This window comes from Thalassophryne amazonica, chromosome 5, assembly GCF_902500255.1.
Source record: "Thalassophryne amazonica chromosome 5, fThaAma1.1, whole genome shotgun sequence".
NCBI classification, from domain to species: Eukaryota; Metazoa; Chordata; class Actinopteri; order Batrachoidiformes; family Batrachoididae; genus Thalassophryne; species Thalassophryne amazonica.
In genome coordinates, this window is record NC_047107.1 from 77,202,265 (window position 1) to 77,226,901 (window position 24,637).

The following is a 24,637-nucleotide window of genomic DNA, read 5'->3' on the forward strand; positions in this document are numbered from 1 at the left end:
GTTGGTCTCCAGGACTGGTTGGCGTTATACCCTTTTTATTATAGGAAGTAATGAAATCCATGGTTTGTGTCGGCAATATTTTCAGGAAATCAAAACATTTGCTATGTTTTAAAGATAAACAATACCCAGATATTTTCTGTTCCACAGAGATGCTTCATTTGGAACCTGCATGTACAATCTGAACATCCTAGATTGCCTGCGTGCTGTGCACAAGGTACATCACATAAGATTTCTTAATCTTCATTGCCTACTGAGTCATACTTGTAATGGGATTTCATAACTTTTTTGCACCTCTAGGCTGTGCAGTATGGCTGGCTTGACTTCTCCAATTTTGATGTAGAAGAATATGAGCACTATGAGGTAACATGTGATTTGTTATAAAGAGAATAATGCTTTGAAATACTATGTGAACTGTAGTTGTTGGTGTCCCTCTCACCCATTTTCTCCCTTTGCTGAGGTTGCAGAGAGCAGAAAATGGTGATTTTAACTGGATCATTCCAGGAAAGTTTTTGGCATTCAGTGGACCTCATCCAAAAAGCAAAATAGAGAATGGTAATTAAATGGACAGTAGTTTTATTTGAACTTAACCTTTGGATTTTTTGGCAATACTTTATAATCATTAAAGATTTTTCTTCTGGCCTCAGGTTACCCTCTGCATGCTCCTGAGGCCTACATTCCTTATTTCAGGAAGCACAATATCACTACCATTATCCGCCTCAACAAGAAAATGTATGATGCCAGACGATTCACAGACTCAGGTTTTGAGCATCACGACCTTTTTTTTGTGGATGGGAGTACACCAAATGACACCATTGTTAAGAAGTTCCTCAACATCTGTGAGAATGCAGATGGAGCTATTGCTGTCCACTGCAAAGGTAGGAACATGTCTGAAAACAGAAGCCTGAATCAAAGTACACACTACAAGGAGATTCATGTTTGATTTTGGCTGAAGCACATTTGTTACTCAGTGTAGTTTCTCAGTCATCCAGGCGAAGATCTGAAGCTTCCTAAAGTCCAGTTGAGACAATTGGACTTCTTGTTTAGCTCAACAAGAAGTCCAGTTGCCTCAACTAAACTTTAGGAAGCTTCACACAGTTTGGTACATTCTCAGATTAGACTGAAATTTATGGCTCAGTGTAGTAACCATAATAATGTCATGTAACTGTTGTACCTATTTATTTTAGCTGGTTTGGGACGCACTGGCACTTTGATTGGCTGCTACATGATGAAGCATTACCACCTGACTGCCGCAGAGGCCATTGCCTGGATACGAATCTGCCGACCAGGGTCCATCATTGGTCCCCAGCAGAACTTTGTTGAGGAGTAGGTTTTCAGTGAAGCACCATATGTTTTTAAGCATGTTTTCCACAAACAGTCCCTTTTGATAAACCTACCAAAAGTCCTGTTTAAGCGGACCAAAATGTGAGCTCATGGAAAACGAAAGTCAGACCTTAGTGGTGGTGTTTCTTTTTATTTACATATTTTATCCATTTCATGGTAAATGGACTGCATTTATATAGCGCTTTTCCATCTGCATCAGACGCTCAAAGTGCTTTACAATAATGCCTCACATTCACCTCGATGTCAGGGTGCTGCCATACAAGGTGCTCACTACACACCGGGAGCAATAGGGGATTAAAGACCTTGCCCTTAGGCCCTTAGTGATTTTCCAGTCAGGCGGGGATTTGAACCCAGGATCTTCTGGTCTCAAGCCCAACACCTTAACCACTAGACCATCACCTCCCCATTCATTCATTCATTCGACTGATCCTTGAGAAAACAGCCCAAAATGAAAGGAAAAAAAATGGTAATGGAGCCATTCTAAACACAAAAAGCAATGGCTGAAATTGTGGATAAAAGCTTGCAACAAAGATATTTTGCAGCAACATTAAAATGGCTGCACAACGTACAGATCTCATAAAATGTACGAACACCCTGTTTGACTGGCAGGTGGGGTACCTATCCATCCATCAATTCAGTGTATTGAGGCTTTTTGTATAGATGTTTTAAAAATATATGTCCTGTAAACTCATTTAAAATGTATTTCTGTAATATAGTCCATATTAAATGAACAAGACACCCATGACAACTCTGAAATAGTTACAAGCTTCAGTGGCTGTGACTGGTGAGACTACATACATTCATTTCTGCCTGTGTCTTCACTACAGCTATTACACAGAGAAATAGTGCAGCAGATAACCAAAAAAAAGTAATCAGCAAAGTAACTAATAGTTACTTTGCTCAGTATTTACTCAATCTTGAAAATACCCAAGTTAGATTACTAGTTACCTTATTAGTTACATTCAGCAGCTGCCAACAAGTCTTCAGCTGCTAATGAAGTAATTGTATAAGTAACTTTTCAAAGTTACTGTGGCATGACACCAGTGATGGCTCTGGGAGAATCCTTGTGACCTCACCAACTTTGAACAGTTCAAAATCCAGGTATGATGCTTGCGACACCTAGTGAGCGAAACGAGGGAAGAGGGCACCCAACGAACATCGCATGAAATCAAGCAATTTGTTTTCAAATTGTAATATTTCTTAAATTTATTTTTGTTTATATATTGTTCATCTAATGATTATTATATACAATTTTAGAGAGAGACAAAAAATAAATAGATCACTGTGCCAAGGAGGGAATCTCTTTAGGGTCAGTGATCCTATGGCTTTGTTTAGAGAAGTGTTTCATAAATGTTAAAAAAATTCATATATTTGCAGTTTAGTTGAATAATAAATTGAATTTTGTCTCATTTGTTTTTGTCTATAAGCACATGCAATATCAATATCAGTGCTCAGATGACAGTAGCTTCTGGGAAAGGTGCAAGTTGCAATAAACTGTGATGCCAAGCGCTAAGGATACATGCTATCCAGTCACAGCAGATGAAACTTTTTTACCACTGAGCAAACCATTGTTAGACTTTTTTAGGTTCAATGATTCCACGGCGCGTAGATGTTATGGCGTCAGTGACCCCATGGCCTTGGCGGAGGTTTGCACTCTGAATGCTTCTAGTTTTTAGCATGCATTTTTTTTTTAAATATAGAATATAATATTTTAAAGATTTCACTTGGAGATTAAGGTGCTTTATCTACATTTCTTTTTCATACTGTGATATGATTTAAAAATATATTGTGGAAATTGTAATGGTTGGACAAAGACTAAACAATTGATCACGTCGACAATGCACTGGCATCTTTATTTTAAGATCAACACAAGCTTGTCACTGTCCATTTCAAAATAGTAGTCCCGGTGTCGCCGACCGAACGGCCCCTCCTAAAAATCGGTCCGCCCTGCCTTCACTGCGCATGCATCATTTCTGTGTGTCAGCCGGGGTTCAATGATTATCACCTCGTTTCTGCTTCAAACTGCACTCCAGTCGTCATCTGTCTCAGAGACAGATATCTGAAGCTTTTGTACAACAATCATTTCCACATAAATTCAGCATTATTTCATAAAAAGATGGAAACTATCAGAGTGCAGCAGCCAGAGGAGCTGCTGCTGCTGCGTTCACTCCGCCTCCATCATTTCAGAGTGTCAGTAACAACTCACTGATTATCGCCTCGTTTCTGCTTAAAACTGACTTTAGAATGATTTAAGACATTTTACCTTGTCATCTGATGGTTAATAATCACATTATTCCCTTTCTACGCTTTGGGCGTAGAGAGTCAGAATCAAATGAGCTGCTGTGGTCCCAAATGATGTATGCACAGTGAAGGCAGGGCGGATCAATTTTTAGTGGGGGGCTGTTCGGTCTGCGACACAGGTAAAAGGACCGCGTCCCTGTAACTTTGAATGAGACACATGATGTGTGCAGCATGCACCTCAGCACATTGTTAAAAGTACAACACAGACCACACTAACCACAAATGATCACTGGGTATGGTGAGTTATGTCCACAATGTCATACATATTTGATTATTTTTGCTACAATATAAAAGCTCCAGGGTGTGTGTACTTTTTGTAGCTGCTGTATCAGAGTACAGTTGTCTTTTCTTCTGATCAAACGACCACTAACTAACTACAGCTTGTTTTAAACTCTTCTTGTGGTTGCTGCAACTACATGCAATGTAATCAGGCTGTTTTTTGTATGTAGAAAACCACTTGGGACCAGAAAGCTTTAAAATGGAAATATTTTCTATATTCAGACTTAAACATCAAAAGAGCCATGAGTGGCTCAAAATGAATTGAAATCAACAAACATCCTGATGTCACCTAAGTTATACTTCAGAGGGTGTCTGTTACCATTCTGTAGCATTTATACCATAATGTTGAATAAAGTCACAAAATAAAAGGCAGAGGCAATCCAAGTGTGAATGCATGAGAGAATGTCATTGTTTAAGGTTGTAGTATAAACAAGACTTTTTATTTCTTTTGGCTGTCACAAGTAAATATCCAGTGATGAACTGTAACATTAATGGTTACTTCATTTCATGATTTGTTCCCATTTTACTTGGCAGGAAACAAAACGGTCTGTGGGCAGAGGGAGATCTTTTCCGTGAGAAGATGTTAAATGAACAAGAGAATGGAAAGATGGCCGTAACCAGGATCCTATCTGGAGTGGACGACATAACCATCAATGGGAGCAACAAGAACAGGACAGTCAACAAGGAAGAAATGGAACAGGTGAGTTTCAAAATGACATGACTGTAAAGTTGCATTGCTTTCAGTTTTTTGATTCTCATATGTATAGTCATCACCTTCTGTTTTATTGGCTTATCGACAGTATAATGATGATGAGGAGAGAAATGGACTAACACAAGGTGATAAACTACGAGCCCTGAAGAGCAAGAGACAGGCCAAATCCTCATCTTGTTCATTATCGTAAGTACTGAGGCCACTTTTTCAAGCTTTACAGCAACATGTTTCAGTGACATCAGATGAGTTAATCATCCTGAAGTGGCTTGTGACACATGTGCAGTACTTCAAATCGTAACAAAATTATGATATGAAAACTAGTCTTCATAATGAAGACATTATGGCCCACTTCGCCGTTTTACACTGCATTGATCATTTTATGTAAGGAGCTTTATTGAGGCTGCAAAACAGTTTGCAAATCCGGATAGTCATCTGTCGTGTCAGAATTTTTGGCATGGCAAACCTTTAAGGATTCCTTTCCCTTATAACAACTGGCAAAATGTCATTTATGAGCCTTTATATTTTTCTTGGATGATGTACAATCATATGCAGAGCAAGGATTGTAAAAATGGTCACCTACTTAAATGCATCAGCCATGAATAATGATGGAGTCATAGTGAGCAAAACAGTAATTCAGACCAGCTAGCGTACTGTCAGGGTGGTTTTAGAGTTATGTCACAAAATGATCAAGGAACACGTAAATTATTAATCATGGTAATATAATTACAATAATATGTAGTCTTGGTAACAGAATCATTTTTTAAGGAATGCACAAAATGTAAACCATGATATGGAGTATATATCTCTGCATCTCAGATATAACCATCTGTCTGCCAAAGGCAGGTGAAATGTTGGCTTGGCCTTTTGTAGTTGCTCTGGTAACTACATACTGGATTGTGCCCAAAGAAATGTGTAACATGGCCATAATGTTGTAGCTGATGTTCACTCACAGTGCAAGTAACAATACATGAGAGGTGATGGTCAAGAGGTTAAGACCGGATGATCTTCTGTTTAAATCCCTGTCAGGCTGGAAAATCACTAAGGGCCGTTGGGCAAGGTCCTTAATCCCCATATTGCTCCCGGTGTGCACTTGAGCACACTCTTTGGCAGCATGCTGACATGCGTATGTGAGTGCGTAACGTGCGTCTGTTTGAGTGTGAGACGTCATTGCAAAATGTGTTTAGTGTTTGTTTCAGATGGAAAAGCATGACATAATGGAGTCCATTTACCATTGCAAATTTCTTCACACACACACACACACTCAACTGCTTAGTCCAATTAAGGGTCGCGGCAGACATAGAGCGTGAGGCGGGGTACACCCTGGATAAGACACCAGTCTGTCAATTTCTTTCCACACACACATACTGTATGTGTATGTGTGTGTATGTATATATATATATGTGTGTGTATGTATATATGTATGTGTATAATATAGCGTCCAGCCCCTCTCCAGGAGTTGGGTACCAGAGCCCAAGCCGTGCGTGGAGGTGAGCCCGACTATCTCTAGTCGGTATCTCAACTTTGTAGTCATATCATCTGACCTTCAGCCATGTGTCTCAGACACTCGAGTGAAGAGAGGGGCAGAGCTGTCGACCGATCACCACCTGGCGGTGAGTTGGATCCACTGGGAGGGGAGGAAGCCGGTCAGACCTGGCAGGCCCAAACGTATAGTGAGGGTCTGCTGGGAACGACCGGCAGAACCCTCTGTCAGCGAGGTCTTCAACTCCCACCTCCGGGAGAGCTTCTCCCAGATCCTGGGGGAGGTTGGAGACATGGAGTCCGAGTGGACCATGTTCTCCACCTCCATTGTCACTGTGGTCGCAAGGTAGTGGTGCTGGTGCTTGTCACGGCGGCAATCCCCGAACCCGGTGGTGGACACCAGAAATAAGGGATGCCGTCAAGCTGAAGAAGGAGTCCTACTTATCTTTGTTGGTAGGTGGGACCCCAGAGGCAGCTGACAGGTACCGGCAGGCCAAGCGTGCCGCAGTCCGTGCGGTCGCAGAGGCAAAAACTCGGGTCTGGGAGGAGTTCAGGGAGGCTATGGAGGAGGACTATCGGTTGGCCTTGAAGAGATTCTGGCAAAACGTCCGACGCCTCAGGAGGCGGAAGCAGCTCTCCACCAGCACTGTTCACGGTGCGGGTGGGGAGCTGTTGACCCTGACTGGGGATGTTGTCGGGCGGTGGAAGGAGTACTTCAAGGATCTCTTCAATCCCATTCCGAAGAGGAAGCAGAGACTGGGGACTCAGAAGCGGACTCATCCATTACCCAGGCCGAAGTCACCGAGGTGGTTAGAAAGTTCCTCGGTGGCAAGGCTCCTGGGGTGGATGAAATCCGTCCTGAGTACCTTAAGTCTCTGGATGCTGTGGGACTGTCTTGGCTGACACGCCTCTGCAACATCGCGTGGCGATCGGGGACAGTGCCTCTGGATTGGCAGACCAGGGTGGTGGTCCCTCTGTTTAAGAAGGGGGACCGGAGGGCGTGTTCCAACTATAGGGGGATCACACTCCTCAGCCTCCCCGGTAAGGTCTATTCCAGAGTACTGGAGAGGAGAATTCGACCGATGGTCGAACCTCGGATTCAGGAGGAGCAGTGTGGTTTTCGTCCTGGTCGCGGCACACTGGACCAGCTCTACATGCTCCATCGGGTGCTCGAGGGTTCATGGGAGTTCGCCCAACCAGTCCACATGTGTTTTGTGGATCTGGAGAAGGCGTTTGACCATGTCCCTCGGGGCACCCTGTGGGGAGTGCTCCGGGAGTACGGGGTCCGGGGTCCTTTGCTAAGGGCTATCTGGTCCCTGTACGACCGCAGCAGAAGCTTGGTTCGCAGTGCCGGTAGTAAGTCAAACCTGTTTCCAGTGCACATTGGCCTCCGCCAGGGCTGCCCTTTGTCACCGGTTCTGTTCATTATTTTTATGGACAGAATTTCTAGGCGCAGCCAGGGTGTAGAGGGGGTCTGGTTTGGGAACCACAGAATCTCGTCTCTGCTGTTTGCGGACGATGTGGTTCTGTTGGCTTCGTCAAATCAGGACCTTCAGCGTGCACTGGGCCGGTTTGCAGCCGAGTGTGAAGCGTCCGGGATGAAAATCAGCACCTCTAAATCCGAGGCCATGGTTCTCGGCCAGATAAAGGTGCTTTGCCCTCTTCAGGTCGGTGGAGTGTCCTTGCCTCAAGTGGAGGAGTTTAAGTATCTCGGGGTCTTGTTCACGAGTGAGGGACGGATGGAGCGTGAGATCGATAGACGGATCGGTGCAGCATCTGCAGTGATGTGGTCGCTGTATCGGACCGTCGTGGTGAAGAGAGAGCTGAGTAGGGGGGCAAAGCTCTCGATTTACCGATCGATCTACGTTCCTATCCTCACCTATGGTCATGAGATTTGGCTCATGACCGAAAGAACGAGATCGCGAGTACAAGCGGCCGAGATGAGTTTCCTCCGCAGGGTGGCTGGGCGCTCCCTTAGAGATAGGGAGAGGAGCTCGGAGTCGAGCCGCTGCTCCTCCACGTCGAAAGGAGTCAGTTGAGGTGGCTCGGGCATCTTTTCCGTATGTCCCCTGGACGCCTCGCTGGAGAGGTGTTCCGGGCACGTCCCATTGGGAGGAGGCCCCGGGGAAGACCCAGGACACGCTGGAGGGACTACATCTCTCGGCTGGCTTGGGAAGGCCTTGGGGTTCCCCCGGAGGAGCTGGGGGAGGTGTGTGTGGATCGGGAGGTCTGGGCGGCTTTGCTTGAGTTGCTGCCCCCGCGACCCGACTCCAGATAAAGCGGAAGAAAATGGATGGATAGATGGATAGATTATATACACACACATGAATCTGGAAAGTATTAACAGTGCTTCACTTTTTCTACATTTTATATTACAGCCTTATTTCCAAAGGGAATAATTTTTTTCCCCCATCAAAATACTACTCACAACACCCCATAATGACAACATGAATTATTTTATTTTTTGCAAATTTATTAAAAAACAAACAAACTAAGAAATCACATGTACATAAGTATTCACACACTTTGCTCAGTACTTTGTTGATGCGCCTTTGGCAGCAATTACAGCCTAAAGACTTCTTGAATATGATGCCACAAGCTTGCTGCACCTATCTTTGGGCTGTTTTGTCCATTCCTCTTTGCAACACCTCTCAAGCTCCATCAGGTTGGATGGGGAGCATCAGAGCACAGCCATTTTCAGATCTCTGCAGAGATGATCAATCGGATTCAGGTCTGGGCTCTGGCTGGGTCACTCAAGGACATTCACAGAGTTGTCCTGAAGCCACTCCTTTGATGTCTTGGCTGTGTGCTTAGTGTCACTGTCCTGCTGAAAGATGAACAGTCGCCCCAGTGTGAGGTCAAGAGCGCTCTGGAGCAAGTTGTCATCCAGGATGTCTCTGTACATTGCTGCATTCATCTTTCCCTCAGTCTTGAGTAGTCTCCCAGTTCTTGCTGCTGAAAAACATCCCCACAGCATGATGCTGCCACCACCATGTTTCACTGTAGGGATGGTGACTGGTTTCCTCCAAACAGGACGCCTGACATTAACGCCAAAGAGTTCAATTTTTGTCTCATCAGGCCAGAGAATTTTGTTTCTCATAGACTGAGAGGCCTTCAGGTGCCTTTTTGCAAACTCCAGATGGGCTGCCATGTGCCTTTTACTAAGGAGTGGCTTCTGTCTGGCCACTCTACCATACAGGGCTGATTGGTGGATTGCTGTAGAGATGGTTGTCCTTCTGGAAGGTTCTCATCTCTCCACAGAGGAATGCTGGAGCTCTGGCAGTGTGACCATCGTGTTCTTAGTCACCTCCCTGACTAGGGTTGGGTATCGAGAACCGGTTCTTTTCGAGTATCGTTAAGAAATGATTCGATCCACCAATATCAATAGCCTTTGTGCTTAACGATTCCCTTATCGGTCTTTCAGAGCATCGTTGTTTTTGAGGGTGTTTGTCGGGAAAATGATCATTCCTCTATGTTGATTACAGACCCTGCAGCGGCTCTGTAATCAACCGTTTCTGCAGCGCGACTCCACTTTGAAGCGTGAACCAATGAAGCAATGCTTTGACCCACTGGCTTGTTGGTTCTTTGATTCGCTGCTCTTCAGAAGCGGCAAGTCCGCTTTGTAACATCTCTCAAAGCCGTTAAAATATCACGAGTCACTTTTTTGTGGATTAAAGTCACTAACTGGGACTCTTGTCTTGTTGCAGTCAAGAAAAGAGAATCGTCCTCTGTTCCGTTGGCACAGCTTCAAACGCTGTGCGGCTCTCTGCTGAGACAGTCTGGTCGGAATTAATAACTTCAAAATGAATCGCCGCTTTAAATAAATTGACACCTCTTACAATCGTTGTAATACAGACAAACTGCAATCGACTAAAACGTTTTTTCATCCCAAAATGAGACGTGCTGCATTCTTTATGAATTACATCTTGACGTGCTGCACAGTCAGCTGCAAGAGCTCACCTCACAGTATGTAAAGACTTTCATGCCAATAGTGTCTGAAAGGGAATGCTTTTGACAAAAACTACAGATTTTGTTTATTCCTATTTATGTCCAGAGATTAAGGATCCAGTAACCAATTTCACATTTATTTACTTTATGTCTCAATAAAATGTTCAGTTTCAATTCAATTTCAGTTTAATCAGCTTATAAAGCGCCAAATCACAACAAATGCCGTCTCAAGGCACCTCACACAGAACAGTTCAACATAATGTCAGGGCTCATGATGGATTGACACGGGAAACAGGTGGAGACCAATGCAGACTCTCAGACATGGCTGGTTGTGATGAATAAAAGCTTCATCTTGGAACCAGGCAGTAGATTCGGTACACGGGTAATCAGATAACGAGGCAGAGGTATCAGACAGGGTACAGGCTGGGATGTGGTCAAAAATACAAGCTGAGGTCATACCAATGGCATCGAGGAGTGTCACAGGCAAAAACAGAGGCAGAGTCAAAATACAAGCCGAGTTCAAGATTAAGGCAAGGTGGAGGCCGGAGCACACAAGGAAGGTCAAAACACTGAGAATCAAGCAGGACATGAACTGAACGCGAGAGAGTGAACAAAGTCAACATTTGAGCAGTGAGCTATTGAACTGTGAGGGTTTAAATAAGGAGCAAACTAATCAGGGTGATGTGAAGCAGGTGTGTGGAAGTCTCTGGAACAGGGCGTGACCTGGGAAGACAAAGATTGTGCATAGAGTGGAGTGATGAAAGAGACAGACACGTGAGCAGGTGCAAGAGCGGGAGTGAATGAAAACACAAACCAGACAGAATCAAAGTGTGAGACAAAGACACTGACAGGTGCAGTGATGAGGAGTGGGAACATACTCGGATGGGCATGAGGGAAACAGAGAACTATGAGCAGAGCTAAAATGGAATCTAAGGACCGAATATATTAACAAGACCTGACAGAGCGTGACCACGAGAACTGCAGAAAATAAGCAGATGATAACTAAATGAGAAATAATGAAAATACAACCTGGCAGAACAAATTATACACAAACGGAGACTAAACAAAACTAGTGACTACGGAATCGTGCAATGAATAAAACAAGATCGCTGATAAACCGAGAATGGAAAAAATGACAAAGGGAGCATAATCCAGTGAGCAATACTGAAGATAAAAAATAACAAAAACCTGTGACTAAGCTTAATACAAACAAATGTGATTAACAGAATAAAACTAAGACTAATGAAACTTAAAGCACCATGAGTGAACAAATACAAAAACAAACTACACAATAAATAAGCAAAGAATGAACCAGTGACAAAAGTGTAACATAAGGAAAAGCAATGAAAAACTGAATGACTGCAAACTAAAATAAAATAAAAAAATAAATAGTAAACAAAGCAAAACAATAAACACAACCAAACTGAGACTGACATGATAAAGTATGAACTAAAGAAAAGTAAAACCAGAAAATCACAAAGGAAATCCACCAAGGGCTAAGACCTAAACCCTGAACTGGGGCCGAGCATGACACATAAAAAATTTGAATAAATAAATAAATAAATAAAAAAATTCAAATGCATAATTAAAAACAGAAGTAAAAGAATAAAACACACAAAAAATAAAAACTATTTATAAGAAAGAGAATAAAAATAGGTTTTAAGTCTTGACTTAAAAATGTCCATGGACTCTGGCTGCCTCAAGGCCACAGGAAAGATGTTCCACAGAGCAGGTGCATGATAAGAAAAAGCTTTTTGACCCACAGACATAGAAAACCTGTAAAGCCTACTTTTAGTACACAAAAAAAATCACAAGAGGTATCGATAAGGGAATCGATAAGGAATCGGATCGATAAGCGGACTCAATAATGGTATCTATCGATAAAATCTTATGATACCCATCCCTATCCCTAACTGAGGTCCTTCAACCCCTGATCACTTGGTTTAGATGGGCGGCCAGCTCTACGAAGAGTCCTATTGGATCTGAAATCCCTCCTTTTACAGATGATGGAGGCTACTGTGCTCATTGGGTCCTTCAAAGCAGCAGAAATGTTTCTGTACCCTTCCCCAGATTTGTGCCTCAAGACGATCCTCTCTTGGAGGTCTACAGACAATTCCTTTGACTTCATGCTTAGTTTGTGCTCTGACATGCACTGTCAACTGTAGGACCTTATATGTAGATTAGATAGAACTTTATTAATCTCTTGGGAAGACTCACTCAGGGAAATTGAAGCGCTGTGAATACTTTCTGGATTCGCTGTTAGGCATGTCATTTCTGGCTCTACATTGTCATGAGTTTACAATTCTCCTCTAGTCTCTTGATCTCACACTGTGGAGTTCTGCACCAGTGTACACGCACACACAGGTGAGTGCACTCCCACCAGCGGACAGAGAGCAAGTGTCGGAAAATATGCCGTGTCAAGCACCTGAAAAGCAGACAAAAATTTATTTTTTTTTTTTATGCTCCCAGGTTGGTGAAGATGACAATACTCGCTCTCCTTCAGTTAGCAGCTGGAGTAGTTCTCCAGCTCAAGTACAGAAAAGAGCCAAAGTGCTGTATGCCCCGACACTGACAAGCAGCAAAAGTCCATTCGCCACCGGATGACAGGTTCTGACCCAGCTTGGTTGTCAGAGGGGAAATACTCCCCGTGGCTGTACAAGACTCGTCCTCCTTTTCTTCAGTTTTGGGCCGGTTGCCAGATCTGCACTTTATAAGCCAGCCTGTTAGGAGGCAAGCCATTTCACCCCATTTTGAACTTTTTTTGTGGTGGGGGGGTGTCGTGGGCGATCGTAGTAGAACGACACCCGCGGAATGGGGGTGTGATATATAGATAGAATACAGTATGTAGAGAATGAATAGGGGATTATCTCAGCTTTCTTATTGGTTTTAGGAATGTTCTGTCAAATATGTAGATGGCATAAATGGAGGAAAACAGACTTGCTATTTATAGTCTCCCTGCCAGCACATTTCAAATAATTGTTCAGTTGTTGTATTGACTGCTGTCATTAAAAGAAACACAGGAACACCATGATTCCTTTTAGTGTTAGTCGGTGTCTAGGCGGGAACGCTGAATTGCATGTTCACAGTCACATATCTGTTCAGTGACTTAAAGAAGCAGTTTACTCATGTTTTGTGCCTGGTATAGTAACATTAATTGAGCTTGTTACTGTGCTCCTTAACGTGTATGCCCTATAAATAAATAATGCAGCAATTTTGCTTCTTTTACATGAAGTGGTAAATGCGACTTGTATAAGGGTTTTGTTTGTTGTTTCTTCTCTCTTAAAGAGGGATTTTTGGACAGGTGCAACTTGCACTCCAGAAATTATGGTAACCTTTAAGCATGTCTGAGAACTTCAGAGTTCTCTCCTCCACTGTGTCTGCTGTCCGGGTGATGGTTGTCTTGGGGAAACCACCAGAGTTGGCTTGTGAGAGCAGTTTTTCTAAATGGTGGATAAATGTTTTTTTCAGCCCATTTGCCCTATTGAGAGATGTTTTCTCAGAGTTAACAGTAATTTAAAAAAAAAAAAAATCATTTTATTGGACCTCAATAAATAACAGATTATAGCAGATTGTTCTGCTCAACACCAGACTTTCCCTGGAAATGTCACTGGACCGGACTACAACATACTGGCATTTTCTCAACCTTGTGTTGTTGTCTCGTGTCGGGCAGGTAGTATTGTTCTGCAACAGACTTGCATACACACTGTGGCCAATGTGTTGCCGGCCATTCAAAAATTAACAAAGAGGACAGAGGAGAACAAAAAAACTGAATGTGATGCTTAGTGTTATGAAGGTAAGTGCACACAGTGTCCTTCCCAGCTGTTGTCTTGTTGTTGTGAAAACAGTGGCTGGTGTGGCTTATTGCTCTTTATTTTCTCTTGGTGGCAGTGGTGTGAAGTGGACATACAATCAAAGGCTTCATCACATTTACCAGATTTTCTAGGTCTCATGGACACATTGGATTGTTTTTACTTTGACAGTGCTCTAAGTTGTAGTAAATCAAGTTAAGGCTGCTGTAGCTGTTAATTACAGTCAATTGTACAAATAACCTCTGTACCCTGAGATACCTGAATTAACTGTTCGTGCTGCGGTTGCATTGCAGTCTTGCTGCTGGAAAAAAGACTTTACTAATACCGCTATTCTACAGAGCACCGTTCCTTCCTGTTTCATCCTGAGTAGCAAATCGGGGCATGATTTGAAGCATCAAAGTAACTCCTTGATCAGTCTTGAACAAACTTGGTATACACAGTAGTTACGGACATCATCTGCACCAGTTTTGAAATTGGGGTAAAATTTTCCAGTCGTTCAAAAATTTTATCCCAATTCACCAAATCAGCATCCATTCCACAGTCACTTCAGGTGGTTCGTTGTTTTAACGCCTTCAGTAATGTTCAGACCTCTCTAACGGGGTAGATCTCGTGAAACTTTTGATTGTGCTCCACTGGGGTAAAAATTTGAAGCAAAAGCAGCGTTTGTTGCGGTTCTGGCCGAGTACGCAGCCAGACATAGTTTTACTTTTGTTTTTGCGCGCGTTGCCAGGAATGTGCTGTATAAGCCAGTCAGTTGCCAGGTCTGCACTTTATAAACTAGCTTGATAGGAGGCATGCCAGAGTAAGCAGCTTCATCCTGGATTTGCACTTTCTGGATCATAGGGGATCGTAATAGAACGGTGCCCTGTAGAATAGGAGTGAAGAAATATTGGCTGTTTGTCCTCCTGATGTGTAGTATTTTTGTTCCTGTGTTTTTGTTAAAGTAACTAAGTTGCCTGTTCAACATTTTTTGTGACTGTCAGTCGAACTACCGTCATGCCCTTGGACAGAACAAAGGCTGAATATCAATTTTACCCATCCCCTTACCCCTTCCCTCCATTTTGCGCGGGCGCGAGAGACAGAGGGGTGTCCTCATTCTCTTTTGGAGCGAGGCGGAGGGGTAGGCGGAGGGCTACACACCCCTCCACACTTAGGCTGCTATTATTTGTCAAAGAAATTTCTAAAGGAAATAGTGCTGGATGCAAAAAATGGGAGAATTTGAATAAGATATAAGGTTAACAGAACTAGATGCAGCCCATAACATACATACAGGTGCTGGTCATATAATTAGAATATCATGAAAAAGTTTATTTATTTCAGTAATTCCATTCAAAAAGTGAAACTTGTATAATGTATACATTCATTCCACACAGACTGATATATTTCAAGTGATTTATTTTAATTACTAATTCATTAATTAATTACTAATCAATTAATGATTAATCAATTAGCAATATTAATTATTAGTATTATTTGATTATTAGTATTACTACCATTATTCTAAATTACTAATTAATTACATTATTAATACCACAAAATTCTCTGGCATGATTGCGATGCATCGAAGAAATCTGCGACTTTCTTTCCATTTACGCAGAGAAGGCGAGAAAATAAAAAGAGCAAACAGGCTACTGGAACAAGTTGCGCTTCGGTTGCCATGTTGACAAACAGTGAAGACGGCGGTTTGAGACGGGCAGTTTTTTTTTTTGTTGTTGTCCCCCCCCCCCACCCCCCCCCCACACACACACACACACACACACACACGTAAGGTGGAGGGGTGTCTCAATTCATAGGGGCTAGAGTCATACCCCTTTGCCTTACCCCTTGTTTTAAAGGGGTAGAGGTAGGCCCAAGGGGAAGGGGTACAAAAGAGAATTGCGATTGGGCCTAAATCATGAATTTAACAGGGAGCTTTTATAAATGATTTTCTGTGCATTAACAGATCGTATAGGAGCAAAATGTGAATCAAAAATCTTTCATCTTAATTAAGAGATCTCGATCATAATGGGACTACCCTGGTTAAATTTAAACAAAGATCGTGTCCATATATGACCCATATTCAGTTATTTTAGTTCATCCATAATGTTACATGCCTGTCTACGGGTTTAGGGATTTCACTTCTGCAGATGAGAGCTTGGCACACTGAGGAAAGAGAAATTCTCTGAGCAGATGGCTTTGTGGAGTAGGAGTTAGACTACTAATATAATGACAAAATACCCAGATTTGGGGTGTTTTGTCAGCACAATGTGGATCTGCTACAATACATCTGGGGTACTGGATCCACTAGTAAACCCATGGATTGACATCCGGCTGAGGTATAAATGGACATGGGTTTGATTCCCAGTGTTCACTTCAGGATATCTGTATGTATCCCTGAACATGACATCTCATCATCAGCGTCACTGCAGTTCACCCAGCTGTAAATAGGTTACCAGCCTTTGAGTCAGACTCCCATACGCTTCATGCAGTGCTTGGCTTAAGCACCAGCCTGAGAAGTCTGTGCCTGTGTAGGACTTATAGGATCTAACTCAACAAAAGTTGAATCTAAAACAAATAAAAAGGGCTGGACTGTAATGGAGAGATAAAACAGGAATGAGGGGAGGGCCTGGAGAGATCACAAAACAAATAAATTATAATTGTGCTGTCCCTTCAACCAAGCCAGAGCTCTCCAGGTAACAGCTGTGATGCTGAGGAATGATAGTTTAAAAAATATACGTGTTGAAAGAACACGAAACTCCACCAAAAAAAAAAAAACGCCTAGATTAAATACGCGCTGGTCTTGTTCAGAGGCCAGATGTTAGCCGCCAGATGTCGCTGCCTGGCTGATTGTCCGTGTGAGCACTTGCGAGTCCAAATGGCAGCCTCCTCCTTGAGCGTGTGTGCTGACGAACAATATAATGGTAGTTTGTCTCCTGAGGGCGCAGCTCCTTCTACCAGTGATGTCAAAAGTATTGAAGCAAAGCTGCAAGCTGTTGCATTTGCTGACAAAACAGCAAGGTATGTACAGTTTAAAATTAATGAATTATTGTCATTAAATGACGCAAAGGAAGCACAACATTAGTAGATCTATTTCTTCAGCTTTGGTGGGGGGGATTGCCATAAGATATTTCAGGTGAGCCTCGTCAACTTGAGCATGCGTAAGTCGTGATTCGGCTTTACACGTGGTCCAGTTGTGGAGCCCGAAAATGTAAACTACCGAATAAAAGTCAGTTATGATTTGACAGTTTTTGAGAGGGATCGTCAGTGTGGACTGGGGTTGGGTATCGATTACTGAATCTTTTCAAGAATCGTTAAGAAATCATTCAATCCACTGACACAATAGCCTTTTTGCTTAACAATTCCCTTATTGATTCAATGTTTTTGAGGATGTTTTTTGGGAAAATGTTCATTTCTCTACATTGATTCCTGCAGCGTAACTGCAATCACCCGCTTCTGCAGTGGCTCTGCTTGAAGCAACGAAGCAGTGCTCCGACCCCCTGCTTCATTGGTTCTCTGCTTTGCTGCTTTGTATCTTTAATATCTGAAAGTAATGCTTTTGACAAAAACGAAAGATTTTGTTGATTTCTATGTATGTCCACAGATCCAGGATCCAGTGACCAGTTTCATATTTATTTACTTTAAGACTCAATAAGATGTTGTTGACATAGAAAATGTGTAAAGCCTACTTTTAGTACACAGAAAATTTACAAGAGGTATCGATAAGCAGAATCGTTAATGGCATTGATATCTATAAAATCTTATCAATACCCATCCCTAGTGTGGATGATTCTGCACATTGACTTCTTCTTCCTCCTCCGGCTGCTGCAGGTCAGCAATAAGGGCGGATGATTCTGTGCGAATGATTCAAAGCTTTTGGATGTGACTCTTTAGATCCTTACTGTCGGTTCAGATTGGGCCAGAATTTATACACGCCCGCCAAACTTCGAATCATCGAGAATTGTCAGCTCTTATTGCTGACCTGCAGCAGCTGGATGAGGAAGAAAAAGATCCGAACCCACTCCAGATGAAGCAATCATCACTATCCAGGAAGATATCACTTCTTCAAATGTTCGAAACTATTGCAATATGGCAATGTAAGCGGAATATAAGATATTGAGAATGTCTAGCTAGACACTGCATGATGTAAAGCGGTTGTCCTGCTAAACCTGGACTGTGTTCAGAGAGGCTCTCCAGCAGATCAGTCGGGATGCAACTTGCCAAAGGGTAGTGTTTTCGTGTTTGCATAGATATGCAGTGTTGGGGATCAAAGGATCAAGGGGTATCTACTTAGTGTACTGACTAGGTCCTTAAGAAACAAACCAAAACACAGCAGTAATGCAGGATGCACGAGAGCTGAAAAATTAGGGCGGTTGCACAGATGTGAGACTGCATCATCTCCCTCTCCGTCATTTACTGAAACTTAGCATCAAGTGGTGGAGCACATACACTAGGAATCATTAGCATAATTCGAGAGAACATGGGTAAAATATTGTAATATTCAAGATACGAAACTATCAAAATTGGAGATGCTAGGTCTTATTTTATTTTTAAGCGACAAACCTCTTCAAAGGAATAAGACTAATTCCCAGTTGTATAACTACGAGTTGTATATACTTTTTGTTGTATATACTACTCGTATATTAAGCCTCTGACTTCTATATTTTAAATGTAATTCTCTTGGCCACTCAAAAACTAGCCAGTTCAGCTGCACCATTTTATTATTTTGTGTCCATGCCTGCATAATGAAGATTTAATTAATGTTGAATACAAGAATTGCTGTTGGTTTGCTTATCTGTGCATCCTTTGCGGCACAAATCTAACATTATGTGTGGCTTCAAGCTGAATATCACCATCAGACACCACTATTCACTTTATTATGCACAGAACTACAAACATGCATGTGCAGATGAATAACATTGTAATTCTCCCATCTTGTCTGGCCTTGAGTGGAACACCTATTCCCTTTCACGCACAAACATGTTTGTGTCCAACGTGTATTAAACGCTGGGCTGGGTTCTGACTTGATCAGTGTCAAAATACCTGCTGAGCTCTGTTCAACTTCAGTTTGGTTTCCATTTATTTAAAAAAAAAAAAAAAAAGCCTGTTTTTTCCAAATTGGGAGGCATTCTTTTTTCTGCTTGGATTTAAATTTTGAAAACATTTGCACGTCAAAATTGTGAGCATATATTGGAGCAAGTGTAATACAGGATACAAGGCCCTAGAAAGGGTATTTCAACTGATTTGGTCCCTGTGGAAAAGCAGAATATCAGGGGCTTTGTGTCCTGCCTGGATGTCTGTTGTCTCTTTCTACGTTTTGTTGTTGGATTTGTCCTCCTTTCAGATGGCTGGTAGCCATGCTGCTCTCCTCCCTGTGTAGCCTTGCCCTGTGGTGGATTGTGTATGGCTTCCCTTCTTCCATCCTGCATTTCTCTGTAGATGGGTTAAGATTTCAGTGAGTTCTGATGCCCGTCACTTCCCAAATACCTTGACCTGCCCTCCTTCTGGAGCTTTCAGAATGCTGTAAGTGAGCGCCCTGTCTCTAATCATACCCCCCACACATGTTTGAAATCATCCTCTGATTACTTTTTTCCCCACAAGCCAACAGGAAGGGTCAGTCTTTCCCAAATGTATTTGATGCACCTACCCACTGCTTGCTGTATTTTTTTTTTTTTTTTTTGACAAAGATTTGAGTAAATGGAGATTTGTCAGCTCCTGAAGTAACACCCCCCCCCCCCCCCCCCCCCCGTATTCTTCCCCTTGTTGTGATCTTAAGCCCGATGCTTTGCCAGTTTTGTCACATTTCCAAATGTTAGTTGTCACACAAATCATTGTACAGAACTCCTTGATGAAACTTTGCTCTGAGGTAAATCATTTTCATTTTTACCTGAGGCTATCAAAATATGACCATCGTATTGTGAAGGCTTTGTGTCCGTCCGTCCGTGCTCAGCATAAGTCCAGTCCTATTACTGCCAGAGTCCTCAAATTCACAGGGAACATTCTTGAGACACAGACCTTGGACAAGTTCAAAGATGGCTAACCTTGACCTATTTTAAAAGGTCACATTCTGTTTCCTATTCTTATGCTACAAATCATGCAAATCTGCTTTTTTGGAGGGTGGGGGCGGGTCGACATTCTGGGAAGGACACGGTGAAGTCAGAGTAGAGAGGCACAGTGATGTCACTGGCTGGTCTCATTCTGGCAGCTAGTTCAATATGGTGGAAACAGCTGCGTTTCTGTGTAAGTCTAACATGTTTCTCACATATTTTGTAAAAGCTAACGAGAAATAAACACTTATAAAACTGAAAACACTGTTTTTGTAACCTGATAACACCTCTGGAGAGATTACACACGTCAGCATGCACACGCATCACACGCGGTCCAAGGTAACTGCCTGTCTTTTAAAAAGCTCATGTATGCACACGCTCCTCGAGACACCATTAAAAGGTACATGCTCATATGGCCGACGATGTTTTAAGCATTACGTTATATTTAAGTTTACTGCCACCAGCAGGATTTTTACATAATGTTGCTTTCCTAAACTCACCTGGCTGCTGTAGCTGATGCTTAAATAACCTTTGCGCATTGTAACCTTAAAACTCTGGTACTAATCTTTTGCCTACTGTACAGTCCAGACCTCCTCTGTCCTGTCCCTCATTTCATAAGTTTTAATCTATTACTCTCGTGTTGCTTGTGTCTTCACAGACTAGAAGAAAACAAGATTCACACCAGGTCTGCCTCACAGTCCCTCAGGTGAAATTTGGAGTGTGTGTGTATATATGTATATATAAAACACACACACCATGTACATCCTTGTACCAGTATGTACTTACATGATATCACTGTCCTCTGCAGCAGGGTGATCTTGCAGTCCACAGCTCAGAGCTGTAAGGCCGGCAGCACGCCGTTGGCTCTGTCAGACCACTCGGACAGCAGGAAGAGGACGAGGACCTCACTGCCAGCCAATGGAGTCAGAAGCAGGTCAGTTGCTTTGACACAGGACCTGTAAAGCAGTGGATTGAAATGGGTTTATTTCAGAAGTAACACCAAGACTGATTCTAGATATCTTGAGTATTTGTGGCATCATTGGCAACGCCACCAAAGTGTCATGCCAAATGCTGCTATTTATTTAAATCAGAAGGCAAGTAGAGTAACAGTAGGCAGGAGACAAAGTTATCCTTTTATTTATTTACATGTTCAATATTGCAGTTTTATCCATGTAAACAACTGTTGGTGCAGCTGTGGAATTGTTGTTTTTTGTGTTGGCACAGTTTTTCAAAACGACCAAGAGGCTATTGCCACTCACAGATCATTCTGGTGTAAATTAATAGCTTCCCTTCTCTCTGCCAGCTCCGTGTGCCACACCAGACTGGTCAGATCTCTAGGCAACTTGCATGTTATGGCTGGCGACAGGGACCCAATGTGTTATGAGCCATGTGGCAGCCATAGAGATACATCAAGTGCCACAAACACAGGCGGGCTCAACTTAAACATGGCACAGGTCCACCTGCAGGCAAGCTTCCCTCTGAACCGTTCTGAGCCATATGGACACTTGGGCTGTGTTTGCACACACTTAAAAACTCAGTTATTATAAAGAGTCATTCCGTTAAATATCTTATATTAAGTCATACCAACATTGTATCTAAAATTCCAGTCCAAACACAATGTTAAGTCTAACAAGCCCAATCTTCAAACTAGTGCATAGACACTGTCAGGTGTCCTTGCACCTCAGACAGTTTTCAGTGTTACATCTTGTGCCCCATGTCCTCTCAATCCTGATACCACTTTTGGTAGAAGTGATGCATGGTCAGGTGCAGGGCTGGTGCATTGATATTGTCTGTCACCAAATACAGTAAAACTCGGATGTGCCTTACATAAGTGGGTTCACAGCACACCTACATCCTGCTGGTCAGCACAAATGCCAAAACTGAGTGAAAGATGAGAGAAATAACATGATACACAAAACATAATACTGATCACCAAGACGTTCCGTAAGCATCGGCAGCTGGCAAAATCAGCAACAATAATGATGAGCCTCGCTGATTTTTAGAAACTAAGCACTAGTGGTCTAATGGATTACGGTTGATCTGTGATCCATACAGACCGGATCAGCAAGGTGGTGAAATGCAGACTATTTGCGAAGTTTACACAACTAATTTAAAGTGATAACTGCATTTATTTGGATGCATTTGCAGTAAAACCCCAACGCGTGCACATCATGGTCGCTGTGGAGTGTAGCTTCTCCGCATTGATTTCCTCAAAAGCCGCATTGACATCCACTGTGTACCCTGTTGAATAGATGAAAACTGATCAAATCCAATACGTAAATCTGATCAAATCTGTCTTTTGATTAATCAGTTAAACTTGATTCACTAAAAAAATAAACAAAATAGAGGGAACAGTCATTGTAAAATATAAAACCTCATTTTGTTGCTTCACCTCAGGGAACTTTAGAGGCAGCTGTTTGCTCTGAAAGGCTAGACCAACTCTATTAACTCAAAAAGAAATCCTTTCATGTGCACCTGCTCTTGCCACAGCAGTGCTGTGTGCCTGACACACTCCCGTTTAAAGAAAAGGACACTGATTGGTTGATATGTCATGCACATGCCAAAAGAATGTGGTAAATCCAACCACTTTGGGCCCTGCACCCTTGTTTTGTTCAGTCATGTTAATGGTAAACATAAGGATCAGTACCAATCCACAATCTGTAATTTCCAGGAAACTTTAATTACTGCATTAATGATAGGTTTGTGCCATTTAAAGTTAAAATGTAGTGATCTGAATTGTCCATTAATTCTGACTTTAGTCAAACCATGTTGGTGCAATCCAGCCAAGGGTCTCACTTGCTGTACTAACACAATATAGTCGGGGATTCTTCAGTTATTTCACATTGCTAATCAGTTACACTGAGTACTAACTTCTCAATATTTATTATTCTGACTCTGGTTACAAACTGTGATTTGGTTTCCAAGAGAAAATGCACTCGAGTTTCTCTCTTCATTGCTTTTGTTGCACTTTGAAGGGACATTTCCTGACTGGCTGTAGCTTCTTTGTACTCTGCTGCTCAGTCTTTGTGCCTGTGATTATCACTCTTCTGTAGCAAAGTTTGAATGATTTCACTGGAGCTTAATGAATTTCCCCTCTTATGTTTCTGACATGTAACAGATGTGCTGTTGCCAAAAGATGTAAAGCTCACAGCTCTTTACAAGTACTGAGATTTTCACAGCTCTGGTATCTACTTTCCCCTCTTTCACTGCTTTGTGGTTGATCTGAATCAACTTCTAATTGCATGAATTAAACTTTTGATAATGCAGTATGATATTTCATTCATGATGATTCTCTCTTATTTAGTCACTCCATACCTAAAGCCAGAGCTCCTCTACTCCGGTGAGCCTGCAGTTCTGGAAAAGCTGAGGAGTTCCACACTGGTTCCACCTGAAGTCCAGTTTCTGTACAGCTGTACCATTTTGACAGTAGATGAAACTAAGAAAAGAATTTTTCCTTAATCAATGTGATGTAAAACGTTTATTGCTGGATTATGCACTAGTTATTTTACTCATAGCACTTCCATTTGTAATAATGACAAACTTGCAGTTTAAGCATAGTTTCTACAGTCTGAGCATGCTGTAGCAATTTTAACCACAAATGGCTTGAAGCCAGGAGATTCTCAATGAGCACTGTGCAACATATTAGCTTTAAGATTAATATTGTATGTTTTTATTTGGAAGATTTGTAGATGTACATGGACCTGGCCAACAGTTCAGACAGAATTTTGCAGACTTATGGAACCCTGCCATATTTTCACATCCTCATCCTGAGTGTCCATTTAGAAAGGGTCAAGCGTTCCATGAGCTACCGGTAAAATTGAAATTATATTTCAAGGCTAAAATTTAAATCTTTGATACAATGTAAATATTTTTGTACCATTTGAAATTATGTTTGACAGCAGTCCTTGTGGGGCTCATGTTTGTTAACTGCAGAATGGGACTTTAATAAAATACTGTCTGTCCAAGTAAGAGTACTCTTCTGTACAAGTTATTGTAAAAACAAGGGGACTATGCTATCCATTGATGTTTGTTTCCAATCCTGGTCTGGGAGATCACCTGTACTGCTGCAACCATAACAGATTACTCAAATCTGGTGTTTCCTGGTTCTTCATTGGCCAAGTACACTTGACTTAACAGTGAGTGAAGCAGGGAGAGTTGGAAAACTAGCAGGTCAGATGATCCCCAGGACCAGTGTTGTATAAAGTACTGGAAAATCACACTTAAGTAAAAGTGCAGATACCCATTAAAAAAATTACTTTTAGTAGAAGTTCAAGTCACTGATTGAAATGCTACTCAAGTAAAAGTCTTAAAGTATCTAGTATTTATTGTACTTAAGTATGACAAGTAATGTACAACTAAATGTACTCAAGTATTGAAAGTAAAAGTACAAGTAAATGTTGATAATCAAAAACGGACTTTTTTTTATTAAAGTTTATCTAGGCTTGTAAATGACTGGTAGTATTAGTCAAAATACTGAAAATTGTGCACATCACACCTAAACGAGAGTAAGCTACTCACTAGGTGTTCACAGGAAACAGTTATTTCTATATGCATTAATTTATTTTCATTGTTACATGGTTTTAGCTTTTCTGTTTTCTTTCACTAGGTTCTTTTTGTCTTTCTCTAAAATTGTAACATTATTAGTCTATTATTATTGACTATTATTGTCTATTATGTAGACTATTATTGTTGTTGCTAGAACATATGAATAAAAATAAATTAAAAAAAATTAGTTTGACTCTTTT

General features: G+C 41.9%; 1 protein-coding gene across 8 annotated transcripts in view; it reads left to right on the forward strand.

The window, feature by feature from the left end:
• Positions 1–23,863, forward strand: part of cdc14b (cell division cycle 14B) — a 37,477-nt gene extending 13,614 nt beyond the window's left edge. The window contains exons 6-17 of one of the 8 annotated variants that reach the window (XM_034170563.1): positions 148–214; positions 298–360; positions 465–552; positions 645–875; positions 1,185–1,323; positions 4,456–4,621; positions 4,722–4,819; positions 20,551–20,598; positions 20,698–20,826; positions 21,196–21,358; positions 23,011–23,076; positions 23,197–23,863. In XM_034170563.1, coding sequence (XP_034026454.1) covers positions 148–214; positions 298–360; positions 465–552; positions 645–875; positions 1,185–1,323; positions 4,456–4,621; positions 4,722–4,819; positions 20,551–20,598; positions 20,698–20,826; positions 21,196–21,358; positions 23,011–23,034 — 1,216 coding nt within the window. In that variant the 3' untranslated portion in view covers positions 23,035–23,076; positions 23,197–23,863. Of the gene's footprint in view, positions 1–147; positions 215–297; positions 361–464; positions 553–644; positions 876–1,184; positions 1,324–4,455; positions 4,622–4,721; positions 4,820–20,550; positions 20,599–20,697; positions 20,827–21,195; positions 21,987–23,010; positions 23,077–23,196 lie in introns of those variants that run through there. The other 7 variants (XM_034170564.1, XM_034170565.1, XM_034170566.1 and 4 more) reach the window with 7 other exon arrangements.
• Positions 23,864–24,637: the final 774 nt, after the last annotated feature.